At 40.0% G+C, this 17,206-nt stretch overlaps 1 protein-coding gene across 3 annotated transcripts in view; it reads left to right on the top strand.

Moving 5' to 3' along the window:
- Nucleotides 1-683: 683 nt before the first annotated feature.
- fam184ab (family with sequence similarity 184 member Ab) overlaps nucleotides 684-17,206 on the top strand; it is a 106,253-nt gene continuing 89,730 nt past the window's right edge. For 2 of the 3 annotated variants that reach the window (XM_060866199.1, XM_060866198.1), the window contains exon 1: nucleotides 686-1,330. In XM_060866199.1, coding sequence (XP_060722182.1) covers nucleotides 1,196-1,330 — 135 coding nt within the window. In that variant the 5' untranslated portion in view covers nucleotides 686-1,195. Of the gene's footprint in view, nucleotides 1,331-17,206 lie in introns of all 3 variants that reach the window. The other variant, XM_060866200.1, reaches the window with a different exon arrangement.

Genomic DNA, 17,206 nt, shown 5'->3' with positions numbered 1-17,206 from the left:
TAGATAGATAGATAGATAGATAGATAGATAGATAGATAGATAGATAGATAGATAGATAATATATCTTAATATTTTACATCATATTTATCCTCATTAATTCCTTCAGCTTCTTCATGCCGTGTGGATGGGCATGCTTATCATAATTTAAGCGTGGATTAAATCATTTTGCGTTGTTTTTCAGTGATTGGATTTAAGCAATAATAATAATAATAATAATAATAATAATAATAATAATAATAATAATAATAATAATAATAATAATAAAAACAACAACAACAACAATAATAATAATAATATTAATAATAATAATAATAATAAAAATAACAATAATAATAATAATGGTAACACTAATTATAATAATAATAATAATAATAATAATAATAATAGTACATCTACAGATTAACAAAGACTGTAATAAAATTTATCATAGTATAAGCTAAACTGACAATTTAAAGCGCTTAGCTAATACCAGTACGCTGATTGGTTACTTCTCCTGACTGACACATGCAGTAGAACATCTTAACCACTCCTGGCTCACGGATGCGGCGTCTGGTCCTGCACGCAGGAGGCAAGCGGAAGTGACGTCATCGACGGTAAGGTAAACTGTTGAGGTGATCCATGGCAACAGAGTCAGTGCAGCAGCCTCGCGCGCAGCCTGTCACACACTCAACCGACTCTAACGCACTAACCCGGTCTTTTCTTTTCCTTTTTTAATATATATATCATTTTTTAAGCGAATACGAAGTATTTCGGATCCTATCGCGTTTTCACAGCATCTACGAATCGATGTCATTGATACAAACCTGAAAACATTCGGCGTTTAAACGGATTAAAAGATGTTTTTGGGATGTAGCTTCAGTGCTAACTGGTTTTTATCCGTTATTATCGTTGATGTAACGGACAAAATGTTCTAGCGACTAAAACACGGTAAAAAACGCCGCACTGAGTTAATTATTTACTGTAATAGGTTGTGTGTTAAGTGAATAACCACTGCTGGGTTTCTATTATCCAGCAAAACACAAACAAACAAACAAACAAACATGAGGGTTATTAAGGAAGGTTCTGTCTGTGTTTGAGTTCCTTTGGGTTTGGAGATAGAAGGAAGGAAGGAGGAAAGAAGATCGTTTGAGCATCACGTCGTCTTTCACTGTCATTGATTTAACTACACTGAGAGCTTGTGAAGGACTGGGTGAAGATGGCGACTGGAGCTGGATGGCAGCAATACTACAATCCTCCTGGAAAATACAGTGCTTCAGGTTCAGGCTTGAGCATGGAGTACACACAGGACCTGCATCTGAAGATGAGCAAGAAGATCGCACAGCTCACTAAGGTACTGTATGTGTGTGTGTGTTAGAGAGAGAGAGAGAGATGATTAAAAGTGCACTGAAGTGGTTCTGCTGACCATCATTTGCGTGCATGCACAGACACTGCCTTCAATCTGTGTGAATCGATTAGACAACCGAACCTCATCGAATTCATCATTGTTCCTCTGTAGAAGTTGCGACGTGCGTTTTTCCTTCCAGAGAAACCAGCAGAAAGGCTTCGGGGCTCCTCGGAACGCCTTCTACAAGTCGCTGAAACTGTACTCAAGAGATACTCAAAAGAAGATCTTCTTCTGAAAGATCTCAACCTTAGACAGATGAAGGTGCTGTCTAAAATCTCGACTAACACTAGGTTATGTTAAATACAGAATGATAAGAAGCACTGTTATGTAGCTGGACAAGAAGAGGTGTTACCGTGACTACAACCGAGCTGATTATTAAAGAAATTCAGCATAGGTTTTTTTTATCTGTTTATAGTTGCATTTATTATTGCAGACCGTCCACGATCCTGTTAAACTCCAACCTGCTGCCAGTCAGTGTCTGAATCAGTTAGAGCTCATATTCTGTATTAAAAAGCTGTGGTTTGATGTCCATACACAGTTTGCACAGTCTTCCTTCTGCTTTGACGTTCTAAATCAGGTGTGTTCATGCAGGTAAGCTGCCATCAGACAGAACGTGTGCATGCTGCTGTGCGGTATAATAGCTCATAGAGTGAACTGAGGTGTGTGTGTGTCCGTTGGCCCGATATTGCTTTCACAAACAACTAAAAGAATTCTTTAACGAGTAGAAATATGTAGTTTTAGAAGAATTAATGGGGCGTGACCCTATTATGAACGTATTTATCCCTAATTTTAGAAACTCTTGGCCAGTTTATATCCACCGGTCATCTTTAACCATAATAAGGAAGCAGGGAGGGTGGAAAAAACACACAGGGCAGTGTAAGACACTCAGAGGACAGCGTTATCAACCCTCTAACACATACAGTACAAAAGCTCACAGACACTCACAATTGGCTAGAATTGTTGTAAATGACAGCATAGAGAAAAGCAGAACCTCCCTCCCAACCGGAGTCCCTCTCAGACTAGAGGACGTGTAAATTTTCAGGATTCGTTCTCTGGACGATGGAGCAGAAACACTTCTGTTTTATGGCTCTTGTTTATTTAAGAGTGTGGAACGAGATGATACAAAGCTCCTCTAAAAGGCACCAGTGGGAGGAGAGGATCACATGACACCACAAATAAACGTGTTTGTTGATGCCATAAGCAAAGGTTAGTAATGATAGGGACAATCATTAGAGGATCTTCACCATTTAATCAGACACCACGAACAAAGTCGTTGTCTCAGAAGCGTATTATAAAATTTCTCTGAGGTTTTATTAGAATCAGTGTGATGGTCCTTAAAGACCTCTCCAATCACACGGTCTAAAAATGGATACACAGCGAACTCTGACAAGGCTTGATTTATTTGATATAAGTTTCATGCGGCATGTTTTTCCATTTTATCCTGATTGTCTAAGAAAATGGTTTCTGGTGAAATATTTCAATAATAATCAGGTAGCACATAATTACTGTATTGATGTGGTGCAGGCATTATGGGTTTTACTAAATCATCTGTTTCAATTTATTTATTTTCATTCCCTTAAACATGAATAAAAAAATCAATCAAACAAACTAAAAATCGTTACTCGAAACTGTTGGTGTGAAATATGAAAACATTATGAACGAAAGTATGAAGGAAAGCATCTCAGAAAGCACCAAAAGCAGAACAGCACATGGGGTTGTGCTCCTGTCAGCCAAGAACGCTGTAGCGGGCACAGAATCGCTCAATCCGGACAACTCACAATGATCATTTTATATGTTTTTTGTCAGCTGACTGCACAGAATCCCAAAAAATTGTGTACTTGCGCCTTGTTCATTCATTCCACTCACGTTTTGCTGAAATGTCTTTGGACTCTAACAACACATTGTTTGTGCATCTATATGTTGAGCCAGCCACAAAACAGGTGTTAGTTTACGTTGTTGTTTTCACACCATGGAATCCAACACCTTCATCTAGGCTGCTCATGTTGTACTGCGAGCCCTCGGCGCGGCCGCAACGATCTATATATTCACACTTTGTGAATCAGCTGACCAGGATGACCAGTTTTGGGATACACAGCTCTTCAGGAGAGTATTAAAGAGCGGTCATACTGACACCAAGCCCAAAAGACAATCTGCTAAAAATTCCTCTTAAAAACAGACGTGAGTATGTGAAGTTAAACCACAGAGAGCAGATTGCCTCATTCTCTGTATTCCATTGAAAGCATGGCTCGAGGCTTTGTTCTGTTTTTACACTGTCTTTGTGGACTCGCTCTCGTTGCCCATGTCTGCACTCTGACATGCCGCCTCCTGTGTCCCGTTCCCCCAAACTTGGCAACCCTTGGGCACTTCAGGCTGCCAAAAGTAGTCAAGGTTATTGGTTCAAACACTTGTGCAGAGTTCAAATAACCCGCTTACATTTACAATTAGCATTTAATAACCGTTTAATAAGCCTGCAAAACAAAATGAAGCGTGTTAAACCTGAGGCCGTAGCAATCGTGATCGTTTTTGGGGCTCTGGATGATCAGGGTTTTGACTAAACTCACTGCTTCTTCTCTTGACTGTGATTCAGGAACATTCACCGGAATGTTTTACTGCAGTTCTGCATGCGTTGGTTATTAATGCTCTATATACAAGTGCAGAAATGCTTACCTAAGACATTTCCCTGTGCAAAAAGAAAAAAATACCATGTCTTAGCCTACTTCCTCTCAAAACACTTTGATTTCAGTATTGTGTGTGTTTTCTCAAGGTTCCAGTGACTAGGTGCAAACTAGTGGATGTCCAGGGTGCCAAGATTTCACATCACACTGGTGTCATAGCGTCTCGTTTTGTGCATATTACATATAGTGTTCATGTTGCTTTTGAAGAATCAAACCATAAACCATAAACTCACAGCACTTATCTTTGTAATCCGGCTCTGTTGTTTTTATTAGTCTCTCCCTGCTGACAAATGTATATCATATAAGATATAGAAAGAATCAATGTAGTTTTTGCTCCTTCACTATCATCAGGATGATCGACACGAATCACCTGGATGCAAGGATAGCTAATGACCTAGCCTAGCATTACGTTCAGTTTTTATTCAGTTTGTTTTTGTTTCGCAGGATTGACGCAAGCTACAAAACAACGACACAAATTAAACACATTGCTAACCATTTCCATAATGTCAGGTTCAATTACTTAAAAATATTGGGTGTGTTGGTATTTTGCGTCCTGAATTACAGGCTTATTTTCCCTGAGGAAATTGATGTGGAGAAACTGGGGAAAAAAGTGAGTCTGCTGAGGCAATGACCGTTTACAGCTGGGTGAGGTACTAACTTTTATCATGGACACGCAAGGAACGACATACCAGGAATAAAACACTTCAGCTTGTGTTGCTGCCCCCAATCGTTTAGTATTTTTCTGCATCCTCTCTACGTCATCTTCACTAAAGATGAAGAACATAACACTTTAATCAAGAAGATCTTCTTGTTTTTTCCTTCTCATCTAGTCACTGCAGTGGCAGCTGTCTCTCTGCGTGAAATAAAAAAGTAACAAAAAATAGGATCTTAATCCAGAGCGGAAAAAAAAACCGACCCGGTGGTATTGTGTAGAGGAATACAGGCCGTCACGGTGCCGAGCAGATGGCCGTAGCCTTGGGCCTGTAGGGATAAAGCTCCAAAACGCAACAGGGAGGCTGTACCACGTTCTTCAGGAATCAACTCTCTCATTCACAGAACACACAGTAACAACTTATATTCTGTTAAAGAAGCGACAAGGGTCACAACGAGAAATTGTTTATTGCTGTACAATCCAGTGTGTGTGTGTGTATATATGTGTGTATGTGTGTGTGCTTTTGTTTTTACACAATCTTCACAAATCCAGATGCAATTATTTCCCCCCTCCCATTCATTCCTCCTCAAACACTGAAAGGAAATAACTGTATTTGCGGTAATCCTCTCTGACATTTAAGGACTTCATGCACCACAGTACATTCTCTTCAAGCTGCTCTCTTCGGCTCTGCCAGTATCGGAGACGGGATTAAGAGTCATTCCAGAGACAATTTTGAGCGTAGCCGCATATAACTCTGTCACATTTGCATTTCCGCGTTTGCATCCACAAAAAAGTACACAGTGTTCCCATAATTTTGGCTCACAGTGCGATTCTAAAACTGTTTTAAATGCATCTCGGTCCTATATACTGTATGAATTTGTGCTGTTATCGCCTTAAATATCGCAGACTTGGATTATGGAGGCTAGCAGAGTGTAAAAAGCAACAAAGTTGAATCAGGGAAGAAGAATGATGAAGAGGAAGCCAGAAATATGCAACTTGTGTCATACACAAACTTTACTGGATGCTGCTTACTAGATGAGGTGCAAGAAGCAGCTAAGTTTCTCTGAGGTATAAAGCACTGTATAAGAGAAGGTGCCAACTCCATGTGGTCTTTAACAACAACCTCCTCATCAATACACAATTGTCCGACTAATAATAACACAATCCGGTGTTTATAACAGTTTATAATCACACCCTCCAGTGTCACCCACATGTGGATGAGGTTCACTTTTGAGTCTGGTTCCTCTCAAGGTTTCTTCCTCTTCCATCTAAGGGAGTTTTTCTCACCACAGTCACCTCAGTCACCTCAAGCTTGTTCATTAGGGATAAATACAAACACATTTAAATAGAAGTCTAATGTTAATCTTGAACTTTTGTAAAATAATAAACTTTTTGTACTCTATTTCTTATGTTCTCTTAAGGCTTTTTTCGACAATGTCCGTTGATAAAAGTGCTATAGAAATGAAGTTGAATAGAATAGGATTGCGGAATTTAGAAGATGTCAATCACAGCAGTGATTCGAACCATTTCTGCCATTTTGGATAATATCATCAACGCTACTGTTGGTCCACTGTTTACTCTTAAAGCATGAAGTAAATCCCTGTACGTTTTCAGCAACGGATTGGGATTGACCTGGAAATTTTCTTTGCTGGTTGCTCAAGGCTTTTTCTGTTTGGCAGGAGAAAATGTTGCTTACCGTTTTGCCTCCAAGTCTTGATGGATACGTGCATTAAGGATTCGTCGTGTTTCCAAAGATATTTTATCTCAGTAAGACAGAGCTTGAGCTTTATCTGCTTCCTTTTTTTGTCGGTCTAATTCATAAAATGTGCATCCTGCCCACACAGAGGCTCTAAAAGCAGAGCACTAGCAACACCTACGCCTTTATTTTTCACCACGCACTGGTTGTAGATGTAATATACTTTGCTTTTAATAATGGTTGTTTCACATTGGTTTTAAACTCGATTTTAGAGATCTGTGCATCGATTGAACAAAGTATTGAGATGGAGCTAAGAATCATTTAGATCCTATGAACGCTGCTGGCAGGCGAAAGTATTTAAATATGCAGTGGATCTTTTTATTTTTTATACAGCTGTTTCATCAAATCTTTAAACCTCTGAAGAAAAAAAGGAACTCAACTTTTACAGATTTAAATATAAATCTCTGTTAGTTTCTTTGCTTCTAGATCACACTAGTCTAAAAAAACGAGTCATTTTAGAGTCTGTTTACTCCGAGCTCTTCCACACAGAATCTCATTTCTGTGGAGCTTTACTGCCGGGCTTCCAGGATTTAGGACGTTTTCTTCCCCAAAGCTAAAATAAAGAGCTGCAAACAGAACGAGGAAGCTGTCAGAGCTGGACTTGAGAATTTGTTACTCAGCGAGTTGCATTAACCTCGACGGAGAGTTTTTCTGATTTTCATAAAGCCTTGTCAGATCTCATCACGATCAGCACCAGGCTGTACATTAGCGTATTGGCGACAAGGTTTTTTTGTTGTTTTTTTTTCCTTAGAGCACGGAGAGAGACGACACCGTGATGGAATTAGGAGTAAAACATTTACAGGCATTTCATTTCAGTTTTATTTGCATCGTGATCCTAATTGTTGACCGCGTCACAAAGGATTTACGGCTCTACAGAATTCTGCGGTTTAGCTATGTTCGGGGAAATGAGAACCGATTCTAAATACGGTTTTCTTTTCTTTTTTGTTATCGATGACTCGTTCATCCAGCCACAGCACAGAGGTAGAGAAATTCTCCACCGTGTGAGAGCTCAAACCACCCTCGTTCAATAGGCCATACAAACTACATCACAATTCCCATCTGGCCGCAGAGACATGTTCGGCATCGTTAATCGCACGCATGTGGGAAATCCGAGCCGTGTTTCTGTTTGCTGCCTTGTTGCTTATCAGCATGGACTCTAACGCAGCACTTCAAGGACACGAGCCAAATCTATGTTTTTTAGCTGAAACATTGCATCGAGATATCAAGAGAGAAAAAACCTCCATTTGCTTGACAAGTTGTTCACCCGAGTTTAATCAGGCTTTTCATTTCAAAGTAGGGAAAGTTTCAGTTAAAGGAAGGTTAAGTGACTTCACTTAATTCACTTTAGAGTGTATTGAAAAGCTTTTGTACTGAAAAGAGAAAGAACCACATAGACAAACAAATGAAAAAAAACAAATGATTTGATTTTTAACCTTATATTTCGTTCAGATTTACACAACCGTACACAGTATGACTTGCAGAAAAATGCTTTTAGACTGTCCACATGATAAATCACTTCATGTGTTTTCTCTGATCCGATAGCTATCTGATTTGTTAAAACTGTTCCATTTACATTAGGCCACATAAATAAATTTGCGTCTTGGCGAATCGGATATCAATCCGATCTTTCTAATCCCGCCCAAAATGCAAATATATTATACCTCATTTCCGGGGTAATTGAAATGGAACATGCAGTTTTCAGAATGCAATCAAAAAGAAGACAAAAAAACTTATGACATTTATGCTACAAAAAACAGCATTTACTGTTTGCTGCATTTTCGCTGGGGGCAGCAGTGCATTTTAAGACCCAACGAGACACCTGAGTGAAAGATCACTTCCGTTTGGGAGGAGTATAGCGCTGACGTATGTGTTTTGAACAACCACATTCATTTACACCTGTCCAGTTTCATCTGAAATGCGTCCCAGACCACCTCCTGAAATGGTTTGAACGATTGGATTTATATCCGTCTCGAAAACGTTTCGGAGGGCATTTAGACCTGGTCTTTTTACCATCGGATAGCAAACCGATTAGAAAACGCACAAAGTGACCAGGTGTAAAAACAACGCCCCTCTCTCTAAACACTATATTGACAAAAGTTTTGGGACACTCATCCAAATCATTGAATTCAGGTGTTCCAGTCACTTCCATGGCCACAGGTGTACAAAATCAAGCATCTAGGCATGCAGGCTGCTTCGACAAACGTTTGTTAGAGAACGAGTCGCTCTCAGGAGCACAAGGCAAGTCAAGCACGGTAAAATGTGAAAAATCCTTGTTAAATATGCCACAGTCACAACTGTTAGCTGTATTAGAACTAAGTAGTAGGGTATGTAAAATTACAGAGCAGGGTCAGCACATGCTGAGACACACAGTGCACAGAAATCACCAACCTTCTGCAGAGTATATAGCTAAAGACCTCCAAACTTCATGTGGCCTGCAGAGTAGATCATGGAATGGATTTCAATGGCTGAGCAGCTGCATCCAAGCCTGCGTCCAAGCCACACACTGGCAATAAAGTGTGTGTGCATATATATAGATAGGTAGGTAGATAGATAGAGAGAGAGAGAGAGAGAGAGAGAGAGAGAAAGTATGTGTTTGTGTGTAAAGAAAAGAATTTCAATAAAATTAAAATAAAATAGAACTTACTTTACACATGGGAAAAGGAAAAAGAAACTATAAGTAAAAATATAATGTGTGTGTGTATATATATATATATATATATATATATATATATATATATATATATATATATATATATGAATGTGGCTCAGTGCTGATGTGTGCAGTTACAGTTCAAAACACTATGCAGTTATTGTGTAGTGCAAATATATGCTGTGTGTAGCGTGTGTTCAGCGATTCTTTAGCAGAGCTGCATGGCATCACTTCATTTCTGTCTAGTTGTAAGGGAAATTATTTTATACTCATCACGGTATCCGGTGTCCCTCACATGAGAACGGCTTCCCTTTTTGAGTCTCAGTAGGTTTTTTCTCACCTCCCTTCACCCTCTGGTTTGCTCATTTAACATAATAAATTTAACATTTAGAATTTAGATCCTGAATTCCTGTAAAGCTGCTTTGTGATAATGTCCACTCTTAAAAGCAGTATACAATGGAATGGTTTATTCTGGGACTAACACAGAATGGAAGCTCATGTCTTTCATCTGTATACAGGCTAATAGGTATTCGTCTCTTTCTAACCTCTACCTAAGGTATGGCTTCAGTTTAACATCTGATTGTTTTGTGGTTGTTTTGATGCATTAGTACTAAAAAAGGAGTGCAAAGCCAAACTTCAGACACGGCCTAAGAACGAATCTTCGAACAAAACCGAGTTTAAAACCATCCTGTGTCCATGGAACAAGAATAGGTGGTCAGTCAGATTTAGGAAAAATATAAAAAAAACTTGATTTTCTCGATTCAAACTAGTTTGTAACGACCAGACAGAATGATGTAGAGTGAGCGTGTTCAATTCTCACTGTATTAAAATAAACCAATTACAGTGTGAAATTAACGATGATGAGGATGTCGGCGCCGATGGAAACGACAATATAATTAGGGTTTTATATTTAGGCAGTTAAATCATGTATAGATTAGATCAGCGGTAACGTGGCTGTTAAAAAACACCAAAGTTGTGGGTTTGAGTGTCTGCTCAGGTGCGAGTATGATTTCATTCAAGGTTTTTAATATAAGCGATCAAATCACGCTGGACGTACGAAAACGAATCGCGTTCATTTTAATCCATTCAATCACTTGGAACAGTTGTACACTTTCGAACGGAGTCAATTCAGCAAGCTTTCTTCAGTGTGTCGTGTTGATATGAAACTCGTGATAAATAAAATTTTAAGCAGCAGAGTTAATTGTGCACGCAACCGAACGTGAGCTAGCTTACGAAATCGAGATCCAACTCATGAATCATATGTTCACAGGCTTTTGAGTCGTCAAATGAATCAAATAATAGCAATGGTTTTTTTAAGCAAATGTAGTTCATCATTTATCCATATAAAAGCCAGTCCTTGAGTTTAGACAATCAGTACGGAGTTAAATTATTCAACTTTAACCTATAAGTCATATTTTTTTCATTAGATTTAGACGTACAGCCCTATATACGTTCAGTGGCAATTCTGTAACCCATGGGAGTTGTATTTATTCATTCATTCATTCATTCATCTTCTACCGCTTATCCGAACTACCTCGGGTCACGGGGAGCCTGTGCCTATCTCAGGCGTCATCGGGTATCAAGGCAGGATACACCCTGGACGGAGTGCCAACCCATCGCAGGGCACACACACACTCTCATTCACTCACGCAATCACAAAACCCCCGAGGCATGGGGAGAACATGCAAACTCCACACACACAAGGTGGAGGCGGGAATCGAACCCCGACCCTGGAGGTGTACGTCAACACCTCCAACTTTTTTTTTCTTAACAGTAATAGATAGAATCTCAGTGGCGCACGCTTGCTTGCACCCCGGCATGTGATTTTGTTTGTCAGCTCACTTCCCTCCTCCTTAGCTTCCTGCACCTCTTCGGTGTAGTAGAATAACAATCCTCTCCTCATAGAGATATTCCTGAGAGCGATCGTGTCACGTCCAGGCGATGACAGCGCAGGACACGGGATGTCGGTGCAGGTCAGAACACGATGAATATCAAAGCCTTGCTCACTCATGCATCATGCAATGCTCTTTTTTTCTCCTCTGGATGCGCACTTTAGCACCAGGCAGAAGAATTTGTGCTTTTGATCTCCAACGATGGCCTGTTTAACCCTGTGTTCCCCTGCTGAGCCCGTGTCTGATGTTGAACATGAAGATTCACTGTAAAAAAACAACATAAGAACAGAGGATTTCCTTAAAGCCTGTAATAGATTTAGTGTTGTGGACTTCGGGGCCTCGTTGCACAAAAAAATCGACTCTTGACTCGTGTCCTTTAAAAACAGTAGTTCAGAAATAATGCACTTTTTGAATAAATAAACCAGTACACACGTCCCATACACACGTCCCAGTTCATGAGTTTAAGCTGTTTGAACACGTGAGACCAGTAAGTACAACCTCTACAACAGCAACTATAACAGCAACTAGGTAGCGTTTCTTGTAGCTCTTATAATCTTGGATGCACTAATCGTTGCCTTTTGAGCTCGCTGTATGTTACAGTTCTCGATTTCAATACGGTTGAACACGCGAGACTCGTGAGCACAACCTCAACACTCATTATAACAACTATATTTCAGTTAGAGGTTGTATTTCTTGTAACTCACAAAGTCTCATAGTGCTCAATGTACTAATTGTCGCCCTTTTGAAATCTCCTAATGACACAGAAAAGAGGGTCATAATTCAAATGTAATTCATTCTACATTCCTATCACACTCACACATAAAACTTTATCATTTCCCCCTGGTCCGAGACCCAGCATTAGCATGTACAACAGGATAGCATGAGCAAATAGATATCTGGCACCACTTTTTTTATCCCTGAAGGATGACTTCATGCATTATTGAAGCTGTGTGGCTCAGACCGCAGAGTAAGGCAGAGGTTTCCATGATCATATTGTGTGTTATTGTCTTCTGTCATTGTGTCGAGCAAACACTGTTTCAGGATTGATATAAACTTTAATTTTTTTTGTTAGTTACTCGCTTAATTACTAAAGGGAGCAAAAACAAGGGGAATATCCCTATTTGCATAGAAAGAGTCAATGCAACAGAACACACGTTACCAGACACACACACATAATGTATGTCCTGTAGGCTACTACTTCATACTTGTGCTATTAATTTTGCTTACTTCATCCTTTGTGCCCGTGGTTACAAAATCTGTGTCAACGTGAGCTGTAAGGATGGGAATATCTATTAGAGGTATTTATTATAAAATGCAAAAAAGACCCTTTGACCACATTTAGTGTGACAGATTATGCAGGATCAAAATGGAAAATAAAGAAAAAAAATGCAAATCAGATTTGGATCAGTGAATCAATTTAAAACTAAAGATGAAAAACTAGCGATGACCCAAAGTCATAAGTAGGTCAGTTACGATTGTGTCTATTGCATTTATGTTTTCAGCATTCGCCATACGCTCTCATCCAGGGCATCTTACATTTTTATCTTATTTTAAACAACTGCGCAAACGAGGGTTAAGGGCCTTGCTTAGGCATCCAGTGGTGGCAGCTTCTTGGACCTGGGGCTCAAAATCTCAACCTTCTGATTGGTAGTCCAACATTTTAACCACTAAACTACCTCATCCCAATCGTCTCTTTTTGTGGCTGTTAAGCAGTCTGCGCTCGACCGTTCTTACGTGCACAATCTGATAACAAAACCTATGGAGGTGTTTATGAAGAAAAGTGCATTGGTGAGGTCAGGAACTTGAAGTCAGTTGAAGATGTCTGGGGTGCATTCAGTGTTCCAGTTCATCCAGAGTTTTAGGGGGATTCCAACCTGGTGCCCAGTGTCCCTGAACAGGCTTTGGATTCACCACAGTCTGGACAAAGCTAAGGGGGAAATTAATAAGTGCATACCATCTCATCCATATTAAATTCAAACACAACCAAGACTATAAATGTTTTCTTGTAAGTAAACATCTTCACCCTAGTGAACTACCGCACTATAAATGATTCTACAGTGGCTGACGTGTCACATTCCCATCAAGAGTCCAAGCGCTCACTACTACAGCCTTGTCATGCATCTCATTTCATTCTCGTGTGCTGTCTGTGCGTTAGCAGCCCTTTTTCTTTTCTATGCAGCACTGCTGTTCTTTTGTTTCTTCTCCTCATTCTCTGTCTCCCTAGAGGCCAGACAAGCAGATTTAGAAATGTCCCCATTAGGTAGGCAACCGATCAAATGTGACCTTTCGCATCTGAACTTCACACTGAAAGGCCATTGATTCCAGACATCTTTCACCTGCTGCTTGGATGGAAGGTTTTTAAATCTTGTGAAGCCTGCAGAAGGTTAGAAACTCTTCTCTCTCATGACACTTTCAAACCTGTTGGAGAGTTTGGCATCGTTTTCAGTTCCGGCCCAAATGCCAGTTCACCACAGCCAGCAAAATTCATGATTTTACCATTTTTTGACTGAAAACCTGCAAACAGTCCTTTCTAGCAGCTTCCTATAACTCGGAAAGATTTCACACTTTCAGAAATTAGCCTGAGGTAGTTTTTGAGAGTGCTTCTGACGAAATTTAAACCAGCCTTTAATATCTCCTCACCATGCCAGCTGTCACTTTCTCCCACTTAGTTCTGCTGCCTATTACAGTGCACTGGAAATAAGTGGAATTATCTTGCAGAGCAGTCACAGTCTTGCTTCAAGGAAGGATCCGGTTTCTGTCTATCACGTCATAGTTGCTCAAAGTTCTCTTTCTCCATTGATGTTTTTTTTGCAGGCCAGAAATAAGCAACAAAACAGTTTTCTTTCAACAAATCAAGCATCTGGTCTAAGAAGATAAAGTTTCACTTGATTTCTTTCGGTCATTATTCTGCTTTCTTGAACCAGCCTCCACCAGGGCAATCAGTGCCCCTGCACTATCGTAGCAGCACATCAGCTAAGCCTTAGAGGGGAAAAGCCCAGTCAGCAATAGAATGTGCGTTGGCTTTCAGGCTGCACGAGTCCCTCTCCAGATTTGAACTGAAGAAGCTTGAGTGCTGATGAATGGAATCTCACGTCAGGACTATCTGAACTATTTTTAGCCTGAAGCCAAGTCGATGGTATAAAGCGGTTTTGTGCTGCTCTAGTTCTCGATGAGATTGAGCCCTCAAAGAAATTGAGGTAGTGAATCATTGCTGGCAAAATCTCCTCTCTCACTAACGTATCACCCGTACGATCTGTAACTGTGCTCTCGGAGCCTTCCGTTAGCACGCAACTCTACGATATTTGCAAATCACTCTCGAAACTAAATGTCCCAAAGTTGGTACAAAGCCATTTGCTTAATCCACATCATGTGATTAATGTAATACACCTTCATACTTGTCCACTCGAGTCCGCACTCAGGGCGATTCTGGGCTTGTTCGAGGTCGGTGTTTGTAATCAGAGGATTTCATTGACAATGAAGACTTCCTTTCTGAAACGTGGCTCAATTGAACAATTGGGGCCTTTTTTCCACACCTGGTCACTTCATGTGTTTTCTCTGATCCGATAGCTATCTGATTTGTTAAAACTGTTCCATTTACATTAGGCCACATAAATGCGTCTTGGCGAATCGGATATCAATCCAATCTTTCTACTCCCGCCCAAAATGCAAATATATTGTACTTCATTTCCGGGGTAATGGAAATGGAACATGCTTTGGTATATGCGGTTTTTAGAATGCAATCAAAAAGAAGACTAAATAACTTGTAATGACGGTTATGCTACAAAAAACAGCATTAACTTAAAGGTAGGGTCTCCGATTTTTGAAAGCCAATGTTGACATATAAAATCACCAAAACAAACACGCCCCTAACCCAAATGGGTCCTACCCCTGTATTGATAGCTCCGCCCACACATACATACATAACCCAGGCAACTAATGGAAAGAAATGTGTCTTTATCATAGCTGAAGGGAAGAACAATACGATTGCAGATAAACAAACAAGCAAAAATGACACACAAGCATAATCATTTAAAGGACGGCATATATTAGTTCTGTGAAACAAAGCAAAACCAACGTTACTCACCTATCGAGAAGGAAAAAAGCAACCTCAGCGTCTTAAGTAAAGTCAATATTCACAGATTGGAGTTTCCCGAGTCAGTAACTCCTGAGCTAAACGCTGTTACTACCAAAACGCGGTTGTAGCTGCCTCTCTACATTACTACGACAGAAAAGAAGTGTTATTTGTGTAGAAACAGCGTTTAGCTCAGGAGTTATTGACTCGGGAAACTCCAATCTGTGAATATGCGGCCAACTTCCCGCTCCTTCAGTTCTCTCCAGCGCTGGAAAGCTGATCCTATATTAACACGGTCCTACTTCTTGCCTTATCGTAAGCCTTTCTTCGCTTTCTTTCTTTGTTTTTATCCTCCGTGTCAATGTTAAAACCGCTTTCTGCTAATGTCACACATACGCACTGAACACTCTCTCCGCCCATATTGACAAGACATGCCCCTTTCTGCTCATTGGCTACACTTTTGTTTTGTTTTTTGTTTATTTTTCGGCCCGACTCAGTTTTCTGAAGCATTTCTCAAAAATCGGAGACCCTACCTTTAACAGTGATGCTCGACTTGTCAGTCACTTGCGAGTGACGTACTTCCGTTTGGGAGGAGTATAGCGCTGACGTATGTGGCTTGAACAAGCACATTCATTTACACCTGTCCAGTTTCATCTGAAATCCGTCCCAGACCACCTCCTGAAGTGGTTTGAACGATCGGATTTATATCCATCTCGAAAACGTTTCGGAGGGCATTTAGACCTGGTCTTTTTACCATTGGATAGCTATCTGATCACAGAAAACGCATGAAGTGACCAGGTGTAAAAAGCCCCTTGCCTATGCCAGGTTTGTAAACTTGTTGGCACCATTATTCATAATTCCAGCAGTGAATTTTTATAAAGTTTATAAAGTTTAATACATCAGTAACACAACAACGGCTAGCTTCCACATCACGATGCCTATCTTACGGTTCAGTTGAAACAAACCACAGACTGCTGTTTTTCACTGGTGGATCTCTGATGACTGATCTCAGGCTTAAATATAGTGTTTGCAAAAGATATTTGAGACGATCATTGAAGTGCAATATGAGGGGAATGTGAATCCCCTACTTTATGAGTGAACATTACATTCTAGTACTTAACTAGCATTTTACATTGCTAGCTTCTTTTTTTAAGCCTAGTCTGGCCCAATTTTACTTTCTGAGCAAGCTAGCTTATAAACGTACTGCATGATTTGTGCCCCCGTTCATTGTTGTATCATATTTCTCATATCAGGGACAGTTTTGTCAACTTGTGCAATGTGCAGTACTTGGTGTTTACCCCTGTAGTCATAATAGACATTATCCTTGTATTGACTTCTTTGTGTGCACAACTTTTCTCTCTTATAAGCTGCCCGAAATTTTACTTACGTATTGAGTCATAAAACATATTATGATCATAAATCTCAAAGCTGGTCTTTAACCCAGCAACACAGATGCGTTTTTTTTATATATATCAAAGTGCTTTCTAACCTGTATCCTATTCTGACGTATTCTGCAGCACCGTGTCACTTTGCTTTTCTGCCCCAGTTTTCTAGGTTGTTTCATTTTCTCTCCTAACGATAATGTACGGCAAACAAATGTGCTGAACATCAACTGTCCAAATGAAGATCCATTGTCCCCCGGAGTGAGGATGAGAGCCCTGATGCGAAATGCTCTGGGACACATTAGCGAGCCATAATGCGGCTTTGATGCATGACCTCGCTCGTGGAATTATGAGCATGAACCTATGAAAGCAGGAGCAGTAGCTTTATCTATTTTTCCCTGTAATCATTCCCTCTTCTCATCGGTTCCCTCCTGCATCTCCGAACAGATTCGGCTCATCTGGAGGACAAAGCGATTTCAATTACACTTGACACCTGAGAAGAGATCGAGTTTTATTTTGTGGCTAATGTCTGCTTAATGTCTGAATGTCTGCACGTGCTTTTCTTATTGACTCAAGGTCATGAGTGTTATATTTTCTTTTCTTACTTCTGTTTCATCATGAGCATGAAAAGGATTATTTATTTTTTTGTCACACTAAAGCACATTAAAGAACATTTCCACCCTGAAGCCTCAGAGGCATTTCAGGCCAAGGTTGATAACACCCTGAGTAGGTCACAAAAAGGC

The sequence above is a fragment of the Tachysurus vachellii genome, chromosome 3 (genome assembly GCF_030014155.1).
Source record: "Tachysurus vachellii isolate PV-2020 chromosome 3, HZAU_Pvac_v1, whole genome shotgun sequence".
Taxonomy (NCBI): domain Eukaryota; kingdom Metazoa; phylum Chordata; class Actinopteri; order Siluriformes; family Bagridae; genus Tachysurus; species Tachysurus vachellii.
The sequence above is the reverse complement of the archived record's forward strand: the minus strand, read 5'-3'. Positions and strand labels throughout refer to the sequence as shown.